Below are 25,955 nucleotides of genomic sequence, written 5' to 3'. Positions count from 1 at the left end.
CCCCCCCATACCTCTGGCATGCACCCCAGCTGTTGTATGCATAAATAAATAAATCTTAAAAAAATTATAGGCTCAAATAAAAAAAATGAGTAGGAGATTGTAGATGAAAAAGGGTAAAGTGGACACTTAGGCAGGGGAACAACAGAGATTCTGAATTTTGAAAAGGCCTCGATGACATCAAAGTTGGAATCAAGTATAGCATTCTTCAGTGAGGGAAGGGTGCACATCATGCTAAAGTGGATTATGATCAGATTGATAAAAGTCTTATGAGAACAAGGCCCTTGCTAAGGACTTTATCCTAATATGGCCTTTAAGCTCAGGGCTCTGATCTGATTCAGTTTTTAGGTAGTTACTGTGGTAATAATATTGTCGAAGATGAATTGGAATGGATAGAGACTGGGTCAACAGGATCATTTAGGAGGACATTGAACTAGCGTAGGCAAGAGAGATCATCAAAGGGCTGCCGAGAGGCAGAGCCAGGATTTAATGCAGACCTCTCTGACTCCAAAGTCATGTTTTTTCCACAAATTGGTTGCTATCACCCCCTCCAACATGCCTGTAAATGATGGCCCATTTCAGAACCTGTTTTACACTCAAGGTTTTTCTTTTTCTGTTTAACCTCCATATGATCTTGAATTAACATATGAACCTTATCCCTTTGCACTTTTGAGGGAGGAGAGTGTTTTCAGTATCTATCTACTTTCCACTTATGGGTTTTTGCAGTGTAACCCCCATAACCTATGCCATACTAGTGTCATCATATGTGACAGCTGCAGATAACCTGGGTTCCACTGAGTCTAATCATATATCAAAAGTCATTTAGTGCACGTGGTTGTAGTATTTTCACTATAATATCCTTTCCATATATAATAAAAATCAGTAGAAAATTGGGTTTAATACAGATAATTTAATATAATAAAATTTTCAGGTTAGCAGAGAAATAAAATTTTTATTGTAATTGACCTCTCCTCTTGCTCACATACCCTACAACTTCTCCATGGATAGGGGGAAAGTAACATCTGTTCAGTTTGGATGAAAATTATATAGTGTGTTTTCATGTTGAAATAGCATTATAGTTCTCTTTTAATACTTTAAATACTGTTAAAGAGTGTTTATGTACTTGGAAGTTCTTTTGTTTTATAACAGTAACTCAATAACACCATAAAAACTTACCTTTTCTCCTGATCTATTTGATAAATGCACAGATTAAATGCACTTATTATATAAGTTGAAGAGATACATACACACACACTTTGAAGGTAGATATATTTTAAATCAAACTATGTACTCTTATCTTCAATCACTGTAGCTATCTATCTGTATGTACAGATAAATAACAGCAGCATCTATACCAATGGATATTCTTTGAATATCTGTGTGTCAGGCATTGTTAATGTACATCTGTATAATATATTGGCTCAGAGTGAGCACAGAGGATCCATCAACAGTGTAGTGTGCAGGAGCCAGCTCATTAGAGCAGTTAAGTGAATGAGGGCTGGTGAGCTGGGAATGGGTGGGTTCGAGTCATTCCATACCCTAGTCAGGAGTTTGGCATTTCCTGTCTAAGGGACAGTTAACCTTTCTAAGCATTGAAGGTAAGCATTTGGCAGGACAAACTCTGATTGGATGTTGGAAAGATTATGCTGACAACTATCAGGAGAAAGTGAGAGTGGAGGCAAAATGTGTTCTGAAGCTGGCAGGAGCTGAGAGTTTGGTGAACAAAAGCAAAGGTTGCTTACCTCCATGTCTTCAATGTTTTTAGCCACTCACATGTTGCATGACTAGAAACAGTGTTCTTTCATCTCCAACTGCAGGAGGCTCTCAAAGGATAGTATGTATGGGATATTAAGAAATCCTCTGTGCAATGTTTATCTTAACAATAGCTATATGCTATGATGGGCTAATAGACCATGTTGTAATTATTACCTGAATTTCAGTTGTAGAAGAAAACATTAAGTTTAGCCCCAAAGTAGAAACAGGACATTAAATTTCCATTCTACAAATATGCTTGTAATTTATTTATTCTCCATTCACATGTACCTCATACCTTGTTTTTCAGTCAAGCTGAAATGTGTAACTAAAAAGACCACTTGATTTTTATGCTTGCAGTGTATTTCTATGGAAAAATAAAGTTTTGGAAACATCTAAAATTTCTTGCCACCAGACCATCTGAGTCCAAATTTTAATTTTTATTATTTCCCTTTGGACTCAAATATTGCTGGTGTTTATGACTCAGAGTCATTTGGGGCCCTGAAGTAACAAATACATGTAGCATGTGCTGTTTTTCACTTAAAATAGTAATAATTTGATATTTCCTCACAGAATAACTCTAAACACCAGAGGTATATTTCCAATGCCTGAATTAGTGTTGACATCTGTGTTTCTGTGAGCTGTGTAAACAAAGGGAAATGTTGGTGTATGTTTAACTGATGGCCTAGAAGAACTGACAATTTGATAGAGTTAAGAAGAGTTTAGTATTTGCAGGGCATATAATCCACTGTCCTACTAATGAGTATTAAGACTTACAGGGGTAGTGTGAGTTATTTACTGAGAGGGAAAGACCTTAAATAGAAATAGCAGGTATTATCAAACATTTCTGAACACTGCATATCCTTCTGTTTGGTAATCATTTGTACCAAATTAGCATTCTTGGTATAGACAACAGAAATCAACTTTATATAGAAAAGGAAATTATTGGGATGGTTTGGGCTTTCAGACAGAACTGATAGGAAGGCTAAACAAAGACTTAAAAATCAGACAAAGACTACGACACCAGGGGAGACCCGATTCATGCCTTGGGGTGAGTATAGTTGGGACACACTGCTGGCCCTGACCCGGGAATGAATTGTGGACTTTTCCCCCTGATTCTTTAGTTGGCTCAGATTTAGATCCCAAACTGGAGCATCTGCTTGACTGATCTGGGGTAGGGAAATTCCTCCTCTTTCTAGCTTTTGTGGTTGGAATCTGTGTTCTGTCCCCCAACAAGCTCAGGATTAAAATAGGAAAGATACTTAGATGCTGGATATCCTCAGATGACAAATGCACACAACTTACAGGACTGCTAGAAGACATGGAATTTAGTTAATATATTTACTCTATATTTAAAATAGAAAGAGTTTGGTGTTTTAAGCATATTATCTGAAAGCCAATGAAGAGGAGAAAAATCCAGCACATTTACAAGAAAAACATGAAGGACTGATTGGATTTTTATAGGTGGCAGTGAGGTGGAGGGAGAGAACATGAAGACAGTTGGTGAAGGAAAGGGAGAAATAAAGAAAGATGCTGTTTTCTGGCTGGGAGCCTGAGTTAATGGAGGTGCCATTTAATCAAATGGGGGACATAGTACAAGTGTTGGAGGGGTGGGGACGAGATGATCTCCCTTGTGGGTCTGCTACATTCAATATGCCTATGGGACAGGCAAGAGATAAGACATGCATGATGAACAGATGAAGATTTGGATATACAATGCTGAAGCTGGAGTAAAAATAGAGAATTATGAGTACTAAGCATATTGACAGGAATTTGATTGTCGGGTGTGGGTGAGATTGCCTAGTGAGAGCTGTAAAGCAAGGAAAGAGCAGGAGTTAAAACATAGGCCATCATGGATGTTTGATAGGCAAAGGTAGAGGAGTCCACAGGAGGAAAGTGAGATAATGTTTATCTGTGTACTGTGACTTCATAATTTACATGTTCTAGAAAGTTTTTTTTTCATACATTAGTGTGTATCAAAATTACCTGGGGTACTTGATAAAATTCTGATTTCCTGAAACCACCCCCAGAGATTCCTCAATAGCAAGTTTCTGCATTTTCTCTTCCACAGTTGATCTCATGAATATAAGGACTGTTTAATGATTATAAATTTCTTTTTTCTTTTTTGGACTATACATTATTAAGATAACATTGGTTTATGATTTAGAGGTATATGGCCTCCACCATAGTCCATTGAACCCCTCCCCACTTTCTTCTCCCTGCCCCTGTAATAGCCTCAATTCTGTAGTCAGATTTCTTTTTTTTTTAGATTTATTTATATATGCATATAAGAACTGGGTTACAGGCCAGAGGTGTGGGGGGGTAAGAGGATTCACCAGAAACAGTGGGGAGCAGAACAGGCAGATCTATTGAAATACACTGCTGAGGGGAGCAGCAGGTGAGTCAGGAGAGGTCTGCTGCACCATGTGGGTAGCTCCCTGGCTGGGGATCGAACTTGTAGTGTGGAGGCTGCGGACAGCTTTGTAGGTTACATCTTAACCCCTTGCGCCACCAGGGAGGCTCCCTATAGTCATATTTCTAAGGTTAGTTATAGGTTTGAACGCTTTATCTGATTCTTTGTTTCGTCTCTCGCATATAAGTGACACCATCTGATATCTGTCTTTCTCCTTCTGAATAATTTGCTTAGCAAAATCCTCTCCAGTTCTATTCATGTCACAAAAGTCAAGAGTTTATCTTTTTTTTTTTAATAGCTGAGTAGTATTCCATTGTGTACATGTACCACATATTCCTCTTTCATTTATCTGTCTTTGGGCATTTAGGTTGTTTCTATAACTTAGCTATTATAAATAATGCTGTAGTGAACAAAAGTGTGCATGTATGTCTTAAGTTTTTGCATTTTTACAAGTATCCAAGATGATTTTAACATAGATGATTCTTGAAATACACTTTAGAAGCACCTTTCTAGGAAACTGTGATATGGTTGAAAAAACAAGCCTTAGAAATCAGACTTACAATAGGATTGTGTTTTTTTACCCCTCATTAGTTATGTGACCATGAAAAAGTTTTTTTTTCCATATATTTTCCAAATAATTTTTTTTAAAGATTTATTTATTTATACAAGAACCAGGGTACAAGCCAGATGTGAGGGAGGGTGAGAGGATTCACCAGAGACAGAGCAGGGAACAAAACAGGCAGACTGACTGAAATACACTGCTGAGGGGAGCAGCAGGTAAGACAGGAGAGGTCTGGCATGCCATATGGGTATCTCCCCGGCCGGCCTGGATCAAACCTGCACTGCAGAGGCTGCGGACAACTTCACAGTGCTGCACTCAACCGCGGGCGCAACCAGGGAGGCCTGAAAAAGTTGTTTTTTTTTTTTTTTTTTTTTTTAGGTTTGTTTTCTAATCACTATGGGGGGATATAATAAATACCTTATCTCAGAGTTGTTGCAAGGTATATACAAGATATGCTATATTAAATTCGTGGCATAGAAAAGGAGCTCAGTAAATGTGAGTTGTCTTTTTAACATCTAAAAGCCTTATAACACAGCTGTAAATCCAAAAGCCAGTGAAAAAGTAGAAGGAAATAGTTATCCTTAATTTTATGAGTTTTGCTTTGTAAGAGATCGGAGCCAACTGTTTTTTACCTTGAACCTACTGAATTAGAATTGTGTAAAATTAAGTTACTGATTTAATAGATTTCATTATCCAGTTTCTCCTGGCAGCCTTCAGTTCTGTAGATATAAAATTTGAACAGCATGATATAGGCAAGGTTAAAATGTGAAATAGAAGCTGAGGGAAATTTAATAGAGGGACAAACACCTTAAATCCTGAAGGCATCAATGTGTTATTAATATAAAATACTCAAATTAAACTACTGTATCATCAAAAAATGTTTAAAAGAATTGTTTGAGAAGTTAGGAAAGTATATGTTTCAGGAAAATTTCTATTATAATGACTAAAATTTATAGGATTTTGGTACTTCGTAAGCTTCTGCTAGCTGGCATGTTACTAGTTTTGTCTCGTTAAACAATAATGTTCCCTTGTTTGTTTTAAATCACAGGGTAAATTTATTTAATGAGTAAGTGAATGACTTAGTCTTCTTTGAGAATTTTAGAACTCCTGTGCTTAACCATTCATTATTTTAATACTTTCTCCCCAATGTTGTTTGTCTAGTTGGTTTTTTTGCAAAATATGTCCTGGGAGTGAGTACCAGCTTCATAAAATGTTGTAGGAAAAAAAGAATTCTGTTGACAAATAACTTTGGGAAATGCTGCATACTAAATCTTTCTTATAAAAAGGGCCTCAAGATAGCCTGAATTAACACCTGTTGAATTGAGTATTTCCAAACTTACTTGATCATAAGGACACACTTTGGGAAATGTTGCTCTAATTTTTAAAATACAGTTTTTTTGAACCCACAGAAGTTCATTGTAGACTTTTTTCTACAAAGTAAACTTCAAATTTTAAAATTTGAATTGTTTTTTGCATTCATCCATTATTTCTAAATATTATTAGAAGGTCCAGGGTTAAGTCAGAAATTTCTAAGTCAGTTTTTTCTCATTTGATGTTTTGAAAATTATATCATGTCCATGACATTTAAAAAATATATGTTACTTCAGGCATTAAATTAGTATATTTGAGAAAAAGAGATATATATCTGCCAGTACACTAAACTAAGAGAACTCTTCATCTTGCCATATGGAAGCATTTCTCTATTTCCCCTGAGCTCAGTAAAAGAGACTGTTCACCTTACTCATGATCTTAATATTGTGTGCTAACCTAATAAATAAACCTATAGCTTTGCAGCTTTTCTATAAAAATGGTATAACTAGGTAAAGTAATGACTAATTTTATTTTCAGGGTCAGAGTATGAAATCCTTTGTTGTATTCCTACTGTGTATTTAAAATTATATCTGACTGAAACTCTAATCTTCTTTTTTTTATTCATTATATGGGATTCAAATATACTTGACTAGCTAAGCTTGTTTCAACTAGTTCAAAAGTTAGAGTTATACAAATGTTGGCGAGGTTGTGGAGAAAAAGGAACTCTCCTGCACTGTTGGTAGGAGTGCAAACTGGTCCAACCACTATGGAGAGCTGTGTGGAGATTTCTGGACCTACTAAACATAGAGCTTCCATATGATCCAGCAATTCCACTCCTAGGTATTTACCCAAAGGACAGAAATTTACCCAAAGGACAGAAACATCAATTCCAAAGGGCACCTGCACCCCTATGTTTACAGCAGCACTATTTACAATAGCTAAGCTTTGGAAACAACCCAAATGTCCAAAAATAGATGACCGGATCAAGAAGATGTGGTACATATACACCATGGAATATTACTCAGCATTCAAAAAAGATAAACACATGCAACTTGCAGCAACATGGATGGAGCTGGAAGGGATCATGCTCAGCGAAATAAGCCAGAAAGAAAAAGAAAAATTCCGGATGGTCTCACTCATAGCAGGAATCTAGAAAACATAAATAAGGAACCAGGAAAAAGAATAACTATAAGAAAGAAAATATCAAAATCAACAAACAACTATGAACCAGAGACACTCTTTAGGGGGTGGGGGCCGGGGAAAGGAGGGATTGGGGTCAAAATAAGGGGGTTGCAATTGTATGGGGAATATAAAAATAAAATTTAAATTAAAAAAAAGTTAGAGTTATACATTTTTGGAAAAGTTTTTTTCATTCTTTATTTTAGAGACTTGGAGGGTGGGGTGGGGTAGTGAGGTGGACTGGTGTTGAGAGGAGATAGTGGCAAATAAAGCCCAGCACATTTCAACTGACAGCTTTTCCCATTGGTTTACTAAATCTGAAAGAGCCATGAGTTTGTCATGAGTTTTCTAGGAAGTTTTAAGGTTTAATTCTTGGACTTCCCTTCCATGAAAGTGTCATCTTTCCATGCTTCTTTCTGAATGAAACCACTAACTATGGGTCTCTTTCTCTGGTTCCCTAAAGTAGCCTTTTAAACTTAATCACCCCAAATCCATTTATAGTCTTTGAATTTAAGGTGATATTTGAAGATGCCATTTAAACATTGTACTATAAAGCTATAATACTGACTGACTGAATGTTGTACAGATAATGAAGATGAAATCCTAGTGGCAACTACTTTGTGTGTGTAACTGAACCTTTTCTCCTCTCTTTTAAATTAAGCATGGAAACCTTACAGCTAGTCTGGAGCCTCCATTATCTGCATTTTCCAACAAAGATACAATCCTTTCAACACAAGCTCATAGAAGATACAAACACATAGATATAAATACATGCACATTTGTATTCCTTTTATATATAGAAGAGAAATTGAGAGTCTTTTTACTTAATTTTGGCAAAAGGAATACTCATTGTGTAGTTCTTCAAAATAACATTAAAGGTTGCCTTAAATTTGTGCTAAAAATTAAATTGAAAATAGCAAAAAATTAACTTATATGCAATCACTGAGGAATTCATCTATGTGTAAAGACAGATAAAATATTAAAGATTTGACAATTAAAAAATGATAACTGATTGGAATTTATATTCACTGTAGAAATGAAATCCTAACTTTTGTTGTATCTTCGACAGACAAACAACAGAAGGGAGAATTTGCAATAGATGGCTACAGTGTCAGAATGAATAACACTCTTAGGAAGGATGCAAAGAAAGATTGCTGTTTTGAAATCTCTGCTCCTGATAAACGTATCTATCAGGTTGGAGTTTTTCTGTTGCCTTGAAATTGAATTGATAAAATGTCCTGATTTCATTTATAAAGACATTAACATTTTGTGAAAACACCTCTCCCTGACATGTTAGGGATATTAAAAAATATTGCCTTTCATACAATGAATATTCATATAAGAAGAAATATATTTCAGTTTTTTTCAGATTAATTCAAGTGATATCTTCTTTAAAAAGAACAAATGGATATGTAATTTATCAATTACTCTCATGTTGCATTTTATATCTATTATAATAGAACTTTGTGATTTCCTAAAAGAATTACATATCAGAAAGAGTAAAATTATCAAAAGAAAAATATCAGGATGTTAATCCATATTGCATTGCTTAGTGTTGTGGGAGAAAATGAAAGTAAAGACATATATCAGCCCTGCAATTCAAGAGCTATCAGCTAGCATCAATATGGAATGTATGTTTAATAAGTTTTAAATATCTGAGATTACAGTTGAAAGCCAGTTAATTAAGTTGTCAGGTAGTGTGTTGGAATCTGACAAGAACATTTTTAAGAAAACTGTACCCAGCAGTCTAAAGAAATTCATGGGTGTCTTCTAATTGTCAAGGGCAAATTTTGTTCATCAGTTCTGTCTTTGACATTGATGAAGAGAAGCAGCTTTTTTTTCCTGCACAGCTGCCAGCTGCTGATCAGAGTTTCAAATCCATCATCCTCTGCTTCAATTACGTAAATTTGTCAAAATTAACTGTACATTATAAGAAGCATCCTTGCAAGAAAAGTAGCACTAGACATGAAAAGAATTACTAATGGTCTTAAAGAAATGATAAGAATCCCGTATAACCTGTGGTTATTTTTCATGGTTTTTTTTTTCATTATTATTAGTTTACAGCAGCTTCTCCCAAAGATGCTGAGGAATGGGTACAACATCTGAAATTTATATTACAAGGTAAGAGCAATCAATTGAAGAAGATATTGCAAGCTTTAAATACTGAATAACCGAATGATTTGGACTTTTATAGACAAAAGCTTATGGACTCTGAGAATGACCAAGGGAGTATGACTGGTATTAATTCAGACCATTCACTACATAGTTATAAAAGTATATTTTTCTATAAGTATCAGTTGGCAATTTTGAAATTTACATATTTATGCAGTAATCAAGTTTATAAAATGTTTTTAGGTAGGGATATATTGTGACTTTTTAAGGCTGCATTAATTTAGGGAATAATGTTTTGAAAGTCCTTTTGTGTTCTTTAAAATTTTACTTCATGAAACATGTTTTCTAGATATGGGATCGGACATTATTCCTGTGGATGAAGATGAAAAAGGAGAATTATATGATGATGTTGTTCCTTTACCAGGCAGTGTTTCATCAGCAAGCTATCACCCAATTGAAGAAATTTACGAAGAACTTCCAGGTATTTATTTCTGGTGATTCATTTAAATATTTTAGGGCTTTTTAAAAAAATGCCATATATTATCAAGCTGACAACTTGAGTAAAAAATGGTGAGCTATTAAGAACAAGAACAAAGAAAATCTTCAAAACTGTATTTTACAAAAAGGGTTCTGCTTGAGGGTTTTCAAGTGAGTGGATGTACACTTATGAAAAGTGAATGGAATGTTAAAATGAAGCAGATACGGTCCTAATCTCATGAGACTTTTGGCTCATTAGCATTGTTTATGCTACATAATTTTTTAATTAAAAAATTGACTTGCCTTACAGTTTTTTCCACCAACTTACACATCATTTTTTATTTATACATCTTGGAACTTCCATTAACCAGAAGTTCTATGCACACCCCATATGTCAACAACTTCTGCCTCATATATTCCTCCTTGCTGTAGTGGATTGCATTGTCTTGGAGGAATGTTGTTGAACTATAAACAAAGGCCTTTTGAGGCTTGAAGTTTTCTTATTATTTTATCATTGGGTATGAATAAATTTTTTATTCTATGTTTTTAGGCAGATTTAGGGTTTATAGCCTCAGTATCTGTTATGTAACATAAAATTGTCTATTAGCTGTTTGACTTGTAGTTGTGAGAGTCAGCCTAAAACAGAAGGGTGGGCATCTAAAACTTAGGACACTTAGAATATGAAAACATTCAGGGAATAATTGCATTACTAATACCATAGGTTGAAATTAACCTTTACTAGCTATTAGAAAACCAACAGCTAGAGAAGTAAAGGTGATTATAAGCAATATAAGTGAGACTGAACTCACATCATATAGATGTTTCAAATTAGTGTACAATGTCATTTTCAGTGAAGTCAGTAAAAACATAACAACTAGCACATGGACTTTGGTCAAAAAGTTTAAATTTTGGCTGTATCATTTATTAGCTCAGTGACTTTAAAAGTGAATTTCATCTCTAATATGGGGATAATATGGTGATGGGATAATCAAACAATTTATCTAAAACTCTTAGTACTAGTGCTTAAATAATAACAAGCCCATAATAAATGGTAATATCACTATTGTTTTGGTTATTGTATCTTGCAAGTGCTGCTAAGAGAGAATAATAATGGTTTTCTGAATAAGTAGGAATTAATGATGATAAGAGTATTACAAATTCAAGATATTACCAAAACATGTGCATGTACCTCTTGTCTTTTTACTACACTAGATGATTAGTATAAAAGGACAACTTTGTGGGCATTGGTAACCTGTATATTTCTGTTAAATTCATGAAACTGCATGTTTATAGTTCCTTCCTTTCTGATTTATCCTAAGGAAATAGCACCTGACATAGCATTAGTACCTGCAAATAGGAAAGAATATTTGCTGGTTACTTGTTTGCAGTTATACCATATCATTAATACAATTATTTTAGTCTTTCAAATGTTCAGAAGAACTAGGAGAATGTAGTGGATTGCAATGCTAATAAGCCAAAAGTCCCATGAGATTAGGACCGTGTAAAATGGAAGAATGTATTATCTTAAGCATGGTATCATTGTCATATGCATCTCATTCCTCTAAAACTCTGCAGTGAGTTGGGTACATTCCAATTGTTGGATTTACTATTAATTAAGTTTTATGTTTCTTTGACCTGACCATCCTCTCTGTACCCCTCAAATAAAAAAATTGGTCAGGAATGAAGATCAAATGTTCAGTCATTTTCATAACAAAGACCCAAGGCAGATGCTCTGTAAATATCTTGAAAGTCTCAAAAATATGAAGCATCTTTTATTTTCTCCTATTCTATGTGTTCTTTCTCCCCACATTCCCTACCCCCTGCCTTTTGGCCTGGGGCCATTGTTGGAAATAGCTGGTTACTCTTTAAGTAGTCTTACTTCTTGCTGTGGTACTGGAAGAAATCTAAGCTGCTCTGGGATTCCTTGGCCCCTGCCTGGGAGCCCAGTTGCTGTACAAAGTGATTGAGCTTGATAGAGCCTGCAACTGTGCCCCTGGGAAGGAAGCTGGTGTAGGCAGCTGTGGAATGTCTAGCTCTTCTTTCTTCCCCAGTGTAACTGAGAGTTGCTTCAACATCTGCACAGTTCAAGTTTGTCGAGTTTGAGCCAGCCACTCAGAGGGGATTTTTCTTAGTGAAAGCCCTAAAGTTGTCTCTTAGAGTTACAGGTTTTGTTTGATTAAATATCTAAAACTAGATAGGCAACTTATTTCCTTTAAAAAAGTGATCTCTCTTTCAGGATAAGAATTAAGCTAATTGCTTTTTCTTCTGTGAAATATGAATATAATTTTGAGAGGAGGTGAAAACAGTGGAAAAGTAGTGAGCACATTTATAAAAAAATTGGTATTTTTCCAGTTCTATACAAAGAACTGTGTATCACCGAAGTCTGACTGATTAAATTCCCAGAATTAATTAATGCTACCATTTAAACACAATTTTCTGTCAATTACATATAGTTGAAAACCAATCCTCTTAGTTGCAAGATGAAGCATACAAATGTGAAGAAAAATCTAAGCATTCTACATTTTACTTTAAATCACAGATTTTTTTTCTGACAAAGGAAAATTCTCACTTTAATAACTTTTTTAATGTAAAATAAACCTGCAGTATTTAAGTCTCAGGAGTAAGAAGAAGAAAACATTGTTTAAAAAATTGTATTGCAAAATATCCTTTGAAAAATGCTTATAATTCTATGGGAGTGTAAATAGTTTTATTATAATTGTTTTTCAGTTAGAATATTCTAACTTTATTACAGTCACTTCTCTTTAATTTCTTGTTCATTAATTTTTAACTACATAAAAGAATAAGAATAAATTTCAAAGATTTCTTTGTGTTCAGGGGATTTATGCATATGTACAGAAAAGTTGAGAGAGTGCCATTTCTGGGGAGTATTGAAGGTATTTGGCTTTTCTCCAAATACCCTAATGCTTTCACGCCTTTTCTGTCTTACTACCTTTTAGCATAGGCCAGGCAGAATTGCTAACATTGTGACATCACTGTAGCATATTTGTGTTTGTGCAGCTAATGTATTGATCAAAGTGTGCTAATGTGTTTCATAACACAGTAATGAGTTCCTTTGGCTTACTACAAATTTCAGAACTTATTGCTCATTTTTTCATTAGAAATCCAGAGAAACATTTTTGTTTGATTTTAAATCTTGAAAAGGGAAAACAATACTTGGAAAATTGTTGCAGAAATTAGCCCAGCTGGCTCTCCTTGATTTTTTTTCCTTTAATGTCAGGAAATTATGCAGAAACAACAATGACAAAAGGATCAAGATATAAATTCAATAGAATCAGCCTACTTTAACAAAAATGGTAACTGCCCATTAGCCTATTAATTTTGTAGCTTTCAAGGGGAATTGCATTTGAAATTCTTCTGGCAAGTGGATGAGAGGAGAGAGGACAACATAAAACAGGAAGACTAATTTCTAATTCCATTAACCTATTTTTATAAAGTGTTAATTCATTTTTTAATTTTAATGATAGATTGAGCTATTCTGAGCCAGAAAAGGATATTTTTATACTGTGGTCATTTGATTACATTTTAAATTTATGCACCTAAAATGGAGTATAAAGTTAAATTTTGCTATAAAGTTCTTCAATGAGACTGTTATGTAGACATAAAAAAGAACAGTGTTTGGGTACCTAAATTTCAAGTAGTTTCAAGCAAGTGAACAGAAATATTAAGTTAATTAGTAAGTGGTTACCCGCTCTCCTGAAATACATTTGACATTTTTTTCCTTGCTGAGTAATTATTTCTCGTATTACCAAGTTAATATGAGGATTATAGGGACCCTGTAGTCTCTGGTATTATCATTATAAGTGATACTAGTCTGGTTTCATAAAAGAATTTTTCTCATTTTAGAGAACTACAATGGAAAGATGACAGTTGACTTATTCAGCATTTTAATATTATTAGTCCATGAAGTTTGCTGGAAGTCTTTTTACTTAAACCATGGTACTAAATTATAGTGTTATTAATATTAAGTGTAGTGGAAAACAGGATAAATGTGTCATGACTTTTCCAACAACCCAATATAAATACATATATATATTTTTAAATGAAATCCTCGTTTCTGTTTACTTCTGCCATTTGTTTCATCTCCTTCATTTTTTTCCTACTTCCTTATTACCTTCCTCCTTTTCTAATTTTCTTTCTTTTTGCCTGCCCCTTTCCATTCTTTTTTTCCTACTTGCTTTCATTTCTTTCACTCCATAGATATTCTTTTTTTTTTTAATTTTTTTTTTTTATATATAGAGGCATGTTTTATTTATTTGTTTGTTTGTTTGTTTGTTTTGTTTATACATGTACTGGGTACAGTCAGAAGTGCGGGAGGGTGAGAGAATTCACCAGAGCCAGAGTGGGGAGCAGAGCAGGCAGAAGGACCAAAGTACACTGCTGAGGGGAGCAGCGGGCGGCAGGAGAGGTCTGCGCGCCATGTGGGACCCTCCTCTGGTGGCCGGGGAGCAGCTGGGGATCGAACCCGCGCTGCAGAGGCCGCGGGCAGCTTCGCAACCCAGCGCTCAACCACTGCGCCACCGGGGAGGCCCTCCATAGATATTCTTGAGCACCATTATGTGGGAGGCTCTATACCTCAGAGCTGAGAATCTTTCTTTGCAGGCCGCTTCCTCTGCCCTGTTTGGCCCAAATCTTGTCTCACTGCTATACTTTTAGTTCCCCATGTTTATTTATGTATTATGCATATATGCCATATTCATGTCTCATGAGTTTATTGGTTTTGCTCTGATATAGAAATCCTGTCTAATAGTAGACAGTGTTAAAACTAACTTTGTGTCATTATTATGACACCTTTTCTAACCACCCGCCACTTACCGTCCTCTTTTCCATCTGCCTCTTATCTACTATCCCCCTCTGCCCTGTACATATAGAATACCTTTCTCTAGACCCATGACCAGTAATTTGTTGGAGTTGAGAGTGAGGACTTTGTAGACAAACACACATTGCTTTAAATTGCAGCTCTGCCCCTTTCTCTGTACTTCAGCCAAAGAAGAATAAGCACAGAGAGGAGGTGAGGAATACAAGAAATGGTAGCAAATCTAGCAATCGCTCAGTAACTTTAGCTATTTTTTAAAAATATGTATTTTACGAATTTAGGAAGAGGTAAAATAAATCTGATTAACAATTACAAGATTACCTGGGACAATGGAGATGTGGAGTAGAAAGAGCATGAGAGTGTTGTCCTGTACAGGAGAAAGGAAGAGAGAAATAATGAGTAACTTTAGTCTTTGATAGGAAATGCATGTTAAAATTTCAGAGTAAGTACAGCACTATGAAGCTATCCTCAGCATCTGCAGCATTTGATCCCCAGCTGGTCAGGGAGCTACCCACATGGTGCAGCAGATCTCTCCTGTCTTGCCCGCTGCTCCCCTCAGCAGTGAACTGTTTTGTTTTTTTGTAACCTTTTTTTTTTTTTTAAGATTTATTTAATTTATTTATACAAGCACTGGGTACAGTCAGAAACGCAGGAGGGTGAGAGAATTCACCAGAGCCAGAGGGGATTGCAGAACAGGCAGACTGACAAAGTGCACTGCTGAGGGGAGCAACGGGTACGGCAGGAGAGGTCTGTGCACCATGTGGAACCCTCGCCTGGTGGCCAGGGATTGAACCAGTGCTACAGAGGCTGTGGGCAGCTTCGCAACCCAGCGCTCAACTGCTGCATCACCCGGGAGGCCCTCATCTACCTGTTTTGCTCCCCACTCTGTCTCTGGTGAATCTTCTCACCCTCCACACCTCTGGCCTGTACCCCAATTCTTGTATGCATAAATAAATAAATCTTTTTTTAAAAATGCACTGATTAAGATAGAAATTATCACATCACATTGTATTTAAAAATATCTAGCAACATTCATTTTAGAGGAGATATACCTGAAACAAAAACCACATAGAAATTTATAAAGTAAGGAAATGGAAATAAACATCAGGCATTCCTATCCAAAAAAAGCAACTATATCAGACAATGTAGAATTTAAGACATAAAGCAATAGTAATACTACAGGATCATACCATCTAATAGTAAAAGAAGATAAAGCTCAACTGCATCTAAGTACATAACCTTGAATTCTATAAAGCAAGAACTTTTTAGACAAATTTGACAAATCCTTAATCATAGTAGGAGATTTTAACATACTGCTTTTAGAAATTGGTAGACCTAGGAGGCAAAAAATTAGTAAAGATATGGAAGATTTGAACCAAAAAATTAATAAACTTGATCTAATCTATCTAGAAGATAGAAAAGATTTGTTTTCTTTTCAATACATATAGAATATTCATGGAAATTGATTACTTATAAGTGTACAATTGAAATCTCAACAAATTTCAGTGACTATCATACACACTATGTTCTTTAACTGCAATTTAGTTAGAAACCAACACTAAAATAAATAAGTAAATAAATTAATAAGTATATAAGTAAATAAATAAAGCCATACTAACTAAAGTGATTGTTAAAAATACCTAAACCTCTATATTTGGATGCTGAAAAGAAAAAACAAACTTCTAAAGAACTTGCAAGTTAAAAGAAGAAATTACAAAAATACATAGTTCTGGAAGACAATGAAAATAGTATGGATAGAAACTCATGGCATGGTACTTTAAATTGTACTTAGATGGTTATGTTGATGAATAAATCAAATGAGGAAATTAATCCCTGAAGAACTGGAGAGAACAGAAGAATCTGAAAAAAAGACTACAAAGTGCATTTAAAATTGACAAAAGAATAAACAAATTTTGATAAAAGAAAAGAACCCTATGAAAAAAGATTAGATTCTTTGTTTAAAGAACCGTCTAGAATCACTGGATGCTATTGGTTTTGATTATGTCGCTTCCAAATTATAAATTTTAAAACTCACATATTTGTATTTACATTCCTTAAGGAGCCATAAGACTATTTAAAATTCTGACAAGGTAAGCAAATGTCAACCATACTAATCTGACTAAAATGCTAACATTTATAAAACAAAAAGAAAAATTACTTTAGTGGGACTGAACTCTTAAAATTTTTCTGAAGAATCTTGAAACTATGCCAAAAGGTCAAATATTCACACTATTAGTTTGGCATTTATTCTTAACTGAGCACTTATCCTTTAGCACCAAAAAATGTTCACTATTAGTTTCAAAACATATCTTCTGATCACCTTTATATCAGATATTTTAACTGGAGTTTTCATTCTGTGGATATGATTTGTCTCCCATGTAGAACATAAACGGATGGATGTCGGCTTTTGTTTTTAATTCTTTCATGTTTTCAGAAGACAGAATATGATAAAGTCTGTGCTAGCTTTGCAAAAATGTATTTATATCTTTAGGTTTTATAAAACACACACACACGTACCTCCATGAACACACATCTAGAGAGAGAGACTGCAGCCTGAGAGCATCAAGCTTCACTATTTTTACAGAATATCAGCTGGGAATATCAACTTCCTAAGAGTACTCAGCTGCTTACTTTATAGCAATGATTAATAAGAATGGACAAGTTCAACAAAATGTCAGTGATAAATATAAGCACTCTTCATATCTGGCCTCAGCAAATGCTGCAGTTGAGTAAGTGCAACATCTTCAATGATGTGGAGGGAAAAATCAATCTAACTTTATTAAGCTTAGGTGAAAATCTACCATGATATTGTGTCAAATAAAACATTCTTTTGTAGGTATTTTCTTCATTAGATTTTCATTAGAATTCTTACAAAGAAATAATACCTCCTTGTACCCCGTTATCCATTAGCCCCTTTGTTCCTTATTATAGGTGTAGAAATGGAGCAGAACATTTCTCTGGTAGGTGAATGAGGGAATTCACATGCAAAGTGGCATTTTCAAGCTCTCTGTGGAGCCAGACTCCAAATCTCCTGCCTTTTTGTTTGAGACTCTGAGATCCTGTTGAAGGAATTTCAACCTGACTCTCCTCTTTAGCATAAGATTTCCTAGGAGAGCTTTTTGGTTTCTGTCTTCAGTGTCTCTTCACCTGCAGACTCCTTAACCCCTGGCAGCTTTGTTTTCTGTCATTATCTCTTAACTATAACAGCTTCCTCGAAGTTAACAGTACTCTCCCAGTCATTAGTATTTGTTCTCAAATTCATCTGTGGCAATGTTATTTTACTGACCATCCCTTTTTTTCTTGTAATTGTCCCTTCCTTTCACTGTTTTTTTTTTTTTCTTGTTACCTATAATTTATGATTAAACATCTCAATTCTGTTTTATATTTCCTCACTTCCTGATGCTGCTGATTGTTGCAAATTGTTTTCCTATTTATCCTTTTTCTCTTTATTTTTTCTAAAGATTTATTTATCCATGACACAAGAGCTGGGGTACAGGCCACAGGTATGGGGGCTAAGGGGGTGAGAGGACCCACCAGAGACAGAGTGGGGAGCAGAACAGGTGGATTGACTGAAATACACTGCTGAGGGGAGCACTGGGCAAGACAGGAAAGGTCTGCTGCGCCATGTGGATAGCTCCCTGGCCAGGGATCAAACTCGTGCTGTGGCTGTGGACAGCTTCATAGTGCTGCGACTTAATCCCTTGCACCACAAGAGAGGCCTTCCTTTTTCTCTTTAATAGTAGAACTTTTTGTTCCTACTTTGTCTTATTTTCTTGTCATTATATGTCCTTATGGCTCTGCATTTAATTAATTGATTAAGATTACATGCCAGATTCTGTTCTGGCTGTAGGTTGTTTGGGTATAAATAGGTGACCTGGTCTCTATTAAGATAATCACAGATTTTAATAAGTGCCATGAAGGAAGATAAGAGGATCATATGAAAAGGAATAACTTTTATATTTTATGGTTAAGGAAGAGGTGACATTTAAGCTGAAGCTCTTGAAAAAAGCCAAGTGAATCACCCTCCAGTCACAGGAAACATCAAGTGCAAAAGTCCTGCAGTTGGAGAATACAAGTGTTCAGGAACAAGAAAGGAGGCCCACACAGAGAGTGGTTAGAATGAGATTGGAGATAGGCAAAGGTCAGGTCAAGCAGGGATTTTGTAGGACAGAGTGATCTTTAATACAGTCTCATGTGCATAAATGACACTTGAAAAATATGTGCTGAATTACTAAAGTGAAGCCGACATGTCTAATTATGGGATGTATATATCAAATGCTACTTAATAGACCTATGTGTGAAAAACTTGGATTTCAAAGTCTCTCTTTCCACTGTCTCCCTGGACAATTTTATACCACAGGTGTGACCGTGTGTCTATATCTACATGTGGATATATGGTTGAGCAAAGTAAAACATCTTCACTGGGTAGCTAATTCAGCAAACAAAATTAAATGATGATATGAATGTAATTGATCAATAATGGTTAATAGTATGTGCCAGGTCCTTTCCTAAATATTACCTCATTTAATAATCATAAATATTTTATAGTATAGGTTCTATTACTATCTGTATTTTACAGGTAAGGAAACTAAGGCATAGAAAGACTCAGTAACTTATTTGGAGTCAAAGACTAGAAAGTGTTGGAGTCGGGATTTGAACCTAGACATTCTGACTCTGAGGTCACACTCTTAGCCGATAACTATACTGCTTCTCAACAGAAATATGGTAAAAATCACCGTATACTTAGCTGTCAAGTAAGCATTTACTAGCACACACACACAAAAGATACCAGTAAGGATAATGTATCAACTAAATCCCATCTTTCATCTGACCTCTCCTCTGAGCTTTGACCTCACATTTCAAGTGACTTTTGGCCATTAAGTCAAACCTCATATCTAGGATCAAATTCACCACCTTCCTTACTAATATTATGCTTCCTTCTTTCATGTCTTTTTCTAGTAACAGCACCAACACTGACTTAATGGGAAAAAAACCTCAGAACCATCCTTGACCCCCACCCCTCTAATCAAATCAGTTGCCAGTTGCTTAGGTTTCAACTAAAGCATCCTTCATCCCCTCTCTCCACTCAGTCAGGCTTTAATGATTTCCTACCTGGGCCATTACATGAGCTCCTAAGTGCTCTCCCCACTTCCTCTGTTTGTGTCTCTCACACCAACCAATCTGATAATCTATTCTAAATGCCAACAGATTGATCTCCCTAAAGCATAACATAGTCAAATAAATTTCTTGCTCAATAACCTTTCTGGGTCTCCAGTGCCTAATGAATGGAGTCCAAATTCTCTGGCATGCCCCGAGCCCCTTCCATGAGCTGACCCACATACACCTTTCCTGTCCCATTTCTGCTGCTCAGACCTCTTCTCCTCCAGGCAGATTGGCCCCTTACCCACTCTCCATTCCTGCTCTGGGTTTCATCTCAGTGCCTTCATCACTTACACAGCACTAGGCTCCTTGTGCTAAATAAGTGTGTTGTTAATATATTAATTAAAACCAGATTTTAGTCAAATAATACACAGGAAAAACTTTTGGCTCCTTTGGAATTTTATTTTTTTATTTACATAGTACACAATCTGTTTTCTAATATATCTTGCTATCTACAAGATAGAGTGGATGCTAAGAGGGTGAATAAATAGCTCCTGACCTCAACTATGCTGAAATTTAATCAAAGAAACAATTATATGAATATTTAACTATAGAAAAAATTAAACTAAATATAGACAGATCTGTCAGCATATGTCATTTCTCTGTCTAGCTATCATCTGTCTCACATTCTTTTCACTCTATTTCACACTCAATTCTGAAGGACAATAATATTACTAAACACCTTGGCCATTGTTGGCCTTATCCATATCTATGGAGAACCTTTATAGTTAGTTACCCATCAGAAACAATGGAACAACTTTTGTTGGTTATATTATATGTTTACTATGCCATTGTGTAGTTGGTATTGGTACAAATAAAGTATTTTCTCTAAACACATTTGGTAGGACCTTTGTGGTCATTGCATTAGAAAAAATTGAAATGCCCTTGAAGATTTTCTATATTTATTGGGCATAGTGCAGTACTTTTGTAAGTATGTAATGGTATAATACTGATCACAGCATATTATTATGCCATAATACTGAATATAGTACTATAATATTATATCATGGGCATAATTTTTATCAATATTATTTCATCTGATACTAGAAAGCAGCATATATAAAATGAATTCAACAACTTCTTTATAAACCTGTTAATACATTTTTATTTTATGGGGAAAATATTTGGAAGAAAAACAGAAATCAGAAGTTTCTTTTTTATATATTTTTAAAGGTCAGGTTTATTAGGAAAAGGAGAAAGAAAAAGAGAAGCACTTGCATAGTCACAGGCAATCAGGAAAGCTCCCGGAAGTTTCTTTAAAAAAAAAAAAAAAGATTTATTTATGCATAAAAGAACTGGGGTATGTGCCAGAGGTGGGGTGGGGGGAGGGGAGAGGATTCACCAGAGACAGAGTGGGGAGCAGAACAAGGGGATCCACTGAAATACACTGCAGCAGATATAGAGAGGAGAGGTCTGCTGCGCCATGTGGTTTAGTTCCCTGGTCAGGGATTAATCTCATGCCTCAGTGGCTGGCAATAGCTTGATGGCACTGAGACTTTAACCCCTGTGCTACCAGGGAGGCTCTGTACAGAAATTTCTTAAGCCTTATCTTTCTGTTGCTCCAGCAGTGCTACCCACTGTCCCTGGCATCAAGCCCATACTCCATTCCTGGGCATTTCACCATCTTCCACAGGTTGGCTGAAATTTCACATTCTAGCCCAATCCTACTATACTGTGTCAATGCTCCAATATCAACCAAGGGACTTGCTCTTCATTTTCCCCGTGCATCTCCCATACTTTTCCAGCCTCATAGTTTTGTTCATACAGTACACTCCCATTTATTTTGAATGTTGTCCTAAGTTTCTATCCAGAGCCTCCTCACTCTTCAAGCCCACTTCCCTTATCTGACCATCCCAGCATGAACTGACCCACTTTTCTGAATTTCTGTAGAGCCACTCATTTGAAAACTGATCATGCATACTTTGTGATGTTTTTCATGTTGTCACCTACTGTTCTATAAATCTTATGTTAATATTTTACTTTTCATATGATTATTTGGCAAACAAGCAAATAGATGTGTCTTTATTATATTTTACAAGCTCCTTGAGGGCAGGGATGAAACCTTGTATTTCTTTGCATAGCCCAGAGTATTTAGACAAGTGCCTCCCTCATAAGAAGCCAATGAATGATAGTGATTAAAATAGTCTTTAGTGAGAGGGACTTGTTAGTTAAATTAAAAGTCTCTTCTCTCCCTCTACCTTCCCCCTACTAGTTACTGCAAAATCCTAAAAGAAGGATTATACTAAATAGTATACTATCCGTGGTGTATCAAAGTATGGCTGATCCCCCAAAACTACTTTAAAATCTAACATTATGTTCCAGTGGGCATAGTCTCAAATAAATAAACTTATGAAATGTAATGCATTGAGTGATGAAAAGCACTCATGTCATCAGTCTTTTGTACCATTAAAGATAGATCATCTACTGTGAGCCACAGGGCTAGGTTGAGTTACCAGTTCCCTGTGGTAGGTTAGTCATCTCAAGCAGGACATTTCCCAGGAAATGACATTCTCCTTTCCTTCCACTCATTTATTAAAGGCCACAGATAAAGTAGGTCTAAGGAGCACAGAATCATAACTCTGATTTTTTTAAAAGCCGACATCTGCAGGGACAAAAGTCAGAGAACTTAATGTAACTAGTAAGAAAACGATGAGCTTCATGTTTAAATATAAATTTAAAAATAAGTTCAGATATGGAAAGTTGCATAAGCAGCTTGAAGAATGGTAGATCACAGGTTAAGAATCAATGATCAGAAAGATGCTTGGGAAAAGCATTTTAAAATGTTCTTTCAAGACATTACTTTGATCCAGTGGTCACAGAAGTCATTGGTGGATCTGGAAAAAGAAAACTGGTCACAATTCAGTTCCTTCACTGCTAGAACCAGTCAGCTTACGTGAAGTCCTTTGTTTCCCTTCTCTCCACACCCTTTCCTTCCATTACGCCAGCTCCTTTTCTCAGCCCCCTGTTTACATGTCCTGCTCCTGACTTTACGTCGCTGCTTCACTCTCTCATACACCAGATAACCTCATTTCATTTCCCTGGTCAGCCTATGTTTTCTTTCAAAAATTACCTTATATCTCACCTCTTCCTGGAAACCGTGTTTGATTAGTGGGTCAAGAGGAAGTTCATCTGGATCCACAAAATATAATTTCTCCCAATATTACTTACAAAATAACAGTAAAAGACAGTAACCCTAACACATGTAAGTATGCACGTCTAGACACTTTAAAATATATGAATATTGAGTCTAATTGTTTAGTACTTCCTGAGAGCCCAGAGTAATTTTAAAGGTATCCTGAAGAGATGGTTTAAAATTGTAATGAGCTGAAAAGGAAAGGTGAAGAAAATGAAACATAAAATGAAATGAGAAAAGAAAAAGCCCTTCTTTTATATAAGCAATTCAGTTATTCATTATTCATGCAGTAAGCTATTTATTATCAATTATTCATGCAACAAGTATTTATTTGGCAACATTACATGTCAATATTGACCAATTTATCTCAGAGTTTGTTAACTAGAAATATAAAGCATAACAAATATGCCATGAGAAATAGTTTTGAATAAGTTAAGTAACCAGAGGCCGAGAGGAGACTGATAAGCAAAGACTAGAGCCAAGCCGCTGTCTGTACATGAGATAGCTGGAAGAACTTATGTATGGCAGCCAGCAGAAGTGTGGTTCTGAACACCATCTAAAGAGCATTTGGAAGATGAAAGCAACATGATTAAGGTCACGGAGTTTAGTAAATGAAGACCCTTTTAAAAAGTGTTCACGAGGAGGCAAATAATAAGCAAATTCGTATCATACAGAAAGGAGAGAATTTATATTTATGCAAGGATTTAAGAATGAATTGACAAGAAAAAAAAAAGATTTTTAGAACCAGCCTCCATGTCCCCTCAATATTTAAACCTATTTTTTTTTTGTTTCAACAACAACAAAAAAATCTTTCCAAAGGAAGTGTGGAAGAAACCCCATTGCTTGAGACATTAAAAACCAGATGGTCCAAAGACCCAGAAAATATTCACGCGGGATCAATCCTTCACTGGATGAATGCAAAGGGATCAGACTAGTGCAATTTGTATTTTGAATCTCCAGCTTAGCAGCACTATGAAAATAAAGATTTACATTTCCTTGGTCTTTTCCTTAAATTTCTTAGCTCTCCTCCCTGCTCACACAGCATTCTCTGTTGACTTCTATCACAGCTGGCCACACAGGAATTGCCTGTTTACATGGGCAGCTCTTCTGCTGGCTCCAAGTATTGCGAGCTTATCAGGTTTTCTCCCTGCCCCTGCGGGAGTGCTGTGTGCCCTGGGTTCTGGAAATGCTCCTGCACACGATGGTTTTACATTTGCTTCTGCCAGAGCCCCAGGAGTTTCACAATTTTTATGTTCAATTTCTTGGCTTGGGAGTATCACACTTGAGGGGAGTATAAATTTGGATCTCACATTGTACAGGGTTGGGGTTTTGATTTCTCACAGGAAACCCTTTCCCTCCCCCTCTGACCACCACCTTCTAGAATCATGGGAAGACAAAAAGCTTCCTTGTGAAGTCCCTGAACTGGGTGGAGGGACCAGGGCATCTTACTTCCAGCTCTGTGCTTCTCGGCCCAAGGTCACATCTCCTGTATCCTTGAGGATGTTAAAAGTCCAACCTCAACCCCACCCTGCAAATGGTCAGTATGCCACTTCAGGTTGGGTCCATATTTCAGCGTGGTTAACCATATTGCTGGATGTTGAATTTCTAGCCATTCCACTGCATAACTGATTATTGCCAAAAAAAAAAAAAAGCTACAATAGAAAATTAGATTTATTATATAAGTGCTTGATTTATAAACCTTAATTCATGTCATTTTACACAAAAAACTTACTATATGTTGTAGGCACAGCTTTGTGTTAGGTGTCTAATATCCTGTCTCCTGTGTGCTAATGGTCTTTATACTCATTATTAATTACTTCTTGACAAGAAAAAAATTTTGTGGAATTTATGAAGGAAGAGATCTTAAATGACTGCTGAATTTATGAAGTAATGACCCTAGATGGTTGCTTAGTACTGTTTAGGGAGAAAATGATACTTGTATATATATAAAGAATTGCTCAAAAGTTACATCAAGATAGATATCCACACGAATACTTCAGTTTTATAAGCTAAGGATAATACATATTTGCATTTGATGTCATGTCAAATGAGGTTAATGTGGTTACATGAGAATATATCTTTAAATAAGGTTGGCATTCCAATTAAAGTCCTTTTAATTTAAATAATTTATTTCCTATGATGATCAATCATTTTCTCCCCGAGAAAGTCAAACCAGTTTTTGCACTATTGATTTGCAAAACTTACATGACATAAACATTATGTGACAGAAGTTGTTTGTTATTAAGAAAGAGAATATCATCTCAAAGAAACTTGTCAGCTGGAAATAGGAAAAATCACACAAAGTAATTTTATTTGTATCATGGCTTTTTCACTGTTGGCTACATTTGTGACAGACGATTTCATATTAAATACTAACAGTATTTTATTTATGCTTGAATGTGCTACAGTAGGATATAAATTTTACTCAGAACCTTCCTGGTTAAAAAGAGTATCATCCCAGTTAAATGATACACTTATAGGCCAGGTAGCAAGAACATAGACATTATGTAGTTAAGAAAATTAGGCTACTACTTTGGTGTCAAAATCTTGACGTTTTACTTTGCCATGAATCTTATAAAACTATTATTTTGGAGGCTAAAAATGGTAAAATACTGGCTGTTTTACTTGGTTCAAACTAATAGAAACAGGTATGGCAACAGGTATGCCTTACAAGCATATTAATATAAATTGTATAATTATAATAAATGAGCTTTGCGACCAGTTTATTAATTGGCTAGAAAGAGTTATTGTTGGACTTATGATATGGAATCCAAGTTAAAGTTTATATTCATATTTTCAAGAACACTAACACAATAAAAAAAATCAATGTTTTATTTCTTAAAGTAGTATGGCAAGTCTTATCTGTACATTTTAATGTAATTTTGGTGTCATCTACTTTTTAAAAGACTCAGTGAGTTGTGTTGAATCTTTTGGGTTTGTGAAGTGTGCATATGATTTGTTTTGTTTTGATATTACTTTTCAATATATGAAAACACCCATGAGTCAGGCTCCCGCTGAATTTTTG

General features: G+C 35.6%; 1 protein-coding gene across 2 annotated transcripts in view; it reads left to right on the top strand.

Annotated features, from left to right (window-relative positions):
• SKAP2 (src kinase associated phosphoprotein 2) overlaps positions 1-25,955 on the top strand; it is a 155,359-nt gene that overhangs the window by 94,445 nt on the left and 34,959 nt on the right. For both annotated transcript variants that reach the window (XM_037509556.2, XM_054692435.1), the window contains exons 7-9: positions 8,284-8,408; positions 9,272-9,335; positions 9,676-9,807. In XM_037509556.2, the coding sequence (XP_037365453.1) occupies positions 8,284-8,408; positions 9,272-9,335; positions 9,676-9,807 (321 nt within the window). The remainder of the gene's footprint in view (positions 1-8,283; positions 8,409-9,271; positions 9,336-9,675; positions 9,808-25,955) is intronic.

The sequence above is a fragment of the Talpa occidentalis genome, unplaced genomic scaffold (assembly GCF_014898055.3).
Source record: "Talpa occidentalis isolate TD23 unplaced genomic scaffold, MPIMG_talOcc4v2.1, whole genome shotgun sequence".
Lineage (NCBI taxonomy): Eukaryota > Metazoa > Chordata > Mammalia > Eulipotyphla > Talpidae > Talpa > Talpa occidentalis.
Note: the sequence above shows the minus strand (reverse complement) of the source record. Positions and strands in the feature narration are given on the sequence as shown.